The sequence below is a fragment of the Eucalyptus grandis genome, chromosome 3, assembly GCF_016545825.1.
Source record: "Eucalyptus grandis isolate ANBG69807.140 chromosome 3, ASM1654582v1, whole genome shotgun sequence".
NCBI classification, from domain to species: domain Eukaryota; kingdom Viridiplantae; phylum Streptophyta; class Magnoliopsida; order Myrtales; family Myrtaceae; genus Eucalyptus; species Eucalyptus grandis.
Window position 1 is genome coordinate 69,214,026 of NC_052614.1, and position 3,975 is coordinate 69,218,000.

Here is a 3,975-nt window from a genome sequence, read left to right on the forward strand (position 1 = left end):
AGTTTGCTTGTAGTAGTTCTAGGTTTCGAAACTCTTGTATGTTTGATTAAATGGATGTTGCGGTGACATGACTATCCTATTCTCATGGACTTAACAATAGTATGCAAAATGTAGCACATCTAAAAGCTATTTGGTTTACATTATGGCCCAATTGCGCTTTTGTAATAAGTTTAGAACTTTCAATAGACTTATCCTCTATATAGAGCATTTAGAGCTTATAGAAGATCAATGAAGTGTCAAGTCAACAACTTTAAAAAAATCTTATGGATGCCCACTGGAGATAGGTAAGGTAAATACTCGACTTTAAATTTCGATTTAGTGCTCTGTATGTGATAAACGAACCACAAACGAAAACCTTCTAGGACATCAAGGTGATGAAGATTAGAGATGGATGGATTTAAACGGAGAATAAACCAAGTTGTGGCCGAACCAAGCAGCAACGCCAAACCCTAACTCCAGATAATTTAACCGGGGCCGGCCACATGAAGATGATATTGGGCCACATGCTCTTACATTGATCGTGCATCGGACAAGGAGGAAGTATATTCTTTGAATGGAATGGCCTCATGCATGCATGCAGAGGGAACAAGCTCATAATTGTCTAATGACTTTCTGCTTCGCCAGCTGCATGAACAGGGGCATTCACCTACTTCTATGAAATTGGCGCAAGCAGACTTTTTCCGGAGCGAAGTAAACGAAAGATGAAGCCCTTGACCAAAACATCGTCCGTCCTATCGAATCGAGAATATGACATGAAAATGATGGTGAACGAGCTGGCAGACGCCGTGGCTGACTAAGACAACTATGAAATCGATCCCTTTAACACTTCTCCGGTGCAGATTGATTATTGGATTTGGATCTTCGAGATCTCTCCCTTGTCCAGTCCCGTCCTGTTTGGACCCGTTATTGAATGGCATGACCGTAGCCGAGTTGTTTATATATACAAGATCTCCAACGATCATTTTAGAAGGGAATATGTATGCTTAGAAAATTGTCTGCCTTGTGTTGCTTCCCGCAAGTTCTCAAATGGAAAAATTGAGAGAAAATTCGTCTGATTATGCTTCCAACTACGTGATTTGCGGACTGTGATTGTTTGGGCTATGACAAGTTGGTCGCCCGAAGGAAGTGAGAGTCCCCTTCTGTATGAATAAAAAAGCAGCAGAGCTATTGAAATTGGGATTTCCGGGCACCCGATTCATGCCTTGAGGACCGGCAACTTTCATACGGTTCTCATCATCTAATTTAGCAGAGAAGATCTACATTGCTTGGGTCAGGTTGAAACAATGTTCTACTGCATCGAATGCAATTTTTATGAAGCAAAATCATCGATTGGAAAATGCTTTGATGGAGCCACATTAGTTTTTCCCGTGACATACAGGAATATGATCCACGTAGAATTCCTAAGAGATTCAACACAAGAATGCCCGTGACTTTCAATTTACCAGTGACTGGTTCTGCATCATTTCATATAGTTACTTGATCATTCAACAATATAAATCTCTCTTCAAAGTTGCATGCGGCCTCGCATGCAATCCTTTCTGCTGACAATTGTCAACATGTTCTCTGTTGGATACTTGCGAGGGAATGTCAAACTTTAGGAAGATTTAGCTTATTTAAGCGGGATCCATGTGAAGACATTATGAAAATATTTGATCTGGCGTAATAGCACTTACAGACGACACGGATATTTTTCATGATTGCGGACAACAGTTGTCTTAAATAAGCAAAATCATATTGAAGTGGTAAAAAAGCTTGGAACTGGTGGTACTGGGACTTCAACAGCTCCTTCCAACATCTGAGTAGTTTTCTTCATGGTTGGCCTCAAAGCCGGATCTTCTTGGATGCACCACAATGCTATCATCACAAATCTTTTCACCATCTTTATGTCCCTTGATGCCTCCTCATCACTCTCCACTAGCTGAAGCACACTCCCGTCGTGGTAGCAGTCATAAACCCTGTCGACCATTACAATTTGAGCTTCAATTTCCGCTTTCGGCTCATAGTTCTTTCTGCAGCAAATAAGCTCGACCAACAAAATGCCGAAGCTGTAAACATCTACTTTGCTAGAAATAGGCATATTCCTGAACCATTCTAGCGCTAAATAACCTATGGTTCCTTTGACTCCAATGGTGGTTCGTGTTTGGTTCGCCATAAAGAGCTTAGCTAATCTGAAATCTGATATTTTTGTAGTGAGAGAGCCATCAAGAAGAATATTTTGCGGCTTGATGTCGCAGTGGATTATACGCCTAGTGCATTCCTCGTGCAAGTAAGAGAGCCCCCACGTAACATCACAGGCAATTTCTACTCTTTTGTACCAGCTAGGCCTTGAAGAGCCAAATAGAAAATCCGCCAATGAGCCGTTGCTCATGAATTCATACACCAGTAGTGGGTGTTGACCCTCATTGCAGAATCCAAGCAACTGCATTAAGTTCTTGTGGTTAGTTTGGCCAGTTGCACTCACTTCTCTTTCGAACTCCTTTTCACTTTCTCCGGTCCATGCCATCAACACTTTTACTGCCACAAAGTTGGTATCCTTGGATCCAAGAACACCTTTGTACACTGCTCCAAAGGCACCCCTACCTAGTTCTTTGAATCCATCAGTCGCTTCTTGAGGCTCCTGATAAGTGTAAGTCTGTGTGCCTGTGGCTTGGGTGATGAAGATTAGAGATGGATGAACTTGAAGGGAGCGTGGTTTACTCTCTAGTGGAATCATGATGTCATCACCCCTACGTCAAGTAGTGAACTCTCAAGCGCTTTAAAATTTTTCAAGTGGGTTCATCAGATACGTGGTCAATCTCCGAAAAAGTTGATAATTTATTATTTCACCGGTCGTAACTTGTTAAGCTAAAAGCAAGCTTACTTAAAAAAATTAGTACTTTTATAGTCCTTAACTGTATTGGTAATCTCCAAAGACAACCTCCTAAATTAGTTAAGTAAGACCTTCGGCAAATTTCATACTTTACGCGATACTACCTTAAGGGAGAGCAGACATGTTGCTAATTTCACTGCTACTTACTAACTTTAACGAGGGAGTTTTACAGTTTAAGATTGAATTGGTGTTAATAAATCTCTCAAATTGTTGCGACTTATTATGCCAAAAGCGAGCCTACGTTGGTGAGTCACTTATTCCCATGGTAAGTTAATAACAAGGTTATATTTCCAATGGTAAATTCCTTACTTTCTTCGTAACTTAACTTATAGTGAGACCCTTCGATTAAAAAAAAAAAAAAACTTATAGCGAGACCCATATTGGTAATTTATCATATTCACTCTTAAATTACAAGTTTCACTGCTAAGTTTTTAACTTTGAGTGATAATTTCTAAGAAAGGTGATAATTAACTCTCCCATTTAATGTTGGCGAATTGCTAACACTGTCTTTAAATCACCATCACTTGGTTGGAACTTATGAAGCACCGACATTCTTCGAGAGCTTTCATGTTGTGTTGGACACTCCAAACATGTCTAACACTCTCGGACACTCCCAAACACTCAGTCAGCACGTGTCGGAAAATCTGACACTTAGTCAACTTTCCCAACACTCGAGTTGGAAACTTGACATGTGAATTTTTGACACATGATTCCGATACACGGGGTTAATTTTAAAAATTTTCAATAAGATTTTTAAATGTATATATCTAAAAAATAAAAAATAATAATAAAAATAATAAATGGGGAAACCTTACCAAAAAATAATAATAAATGGGGAAAGAAGAAAAAACTAGTTTTCTTTTTTTTTCTCTTTTGAGTCTTACTTTTCGTGATACAATTCACCTTCCAAGTTTTTTTTTTCCTATTTTTTCTTCGGCAAGTCTAACACGTAAGTCCAAAATGTGAACGACTTGTTTTTCTCCTCTCTCCAAGTTTTATGAATTATCTGAATTGAGTTAAAATTTTCAAATTGAAGTAATGAATAATATTAATTGATGGTGGACTAATATTGATGGCGCATGCCGGGCCGGTGGTCGGCGGCGGTC

General features: G+C 39.3%; 1 protein-coding gene across 1 annotated transcript; it reads right to left on the reverse strand.

Annotated features, from left to right (window-relative positions):
* Window positions 1–1,729: 1,729 nt before the first annotated feature.
* On the reverse strand, window positions 1,730–2,713 carry LOC120292100 (G-type lectin S-receptor-like serine/threonine-protein kinase LECRK1). The gene has a single exon (XM_039309980.1). It carries the CDS (start codon window positions 2,711–2,713, stop codon window positions 1,730–1,732), a length of 984 nt encoding a protein of 327 aa, XP_039165914.1.
* Between the last annotated feature and the right edge of the window lie 1,262 nt (window positions 2,714–3,975).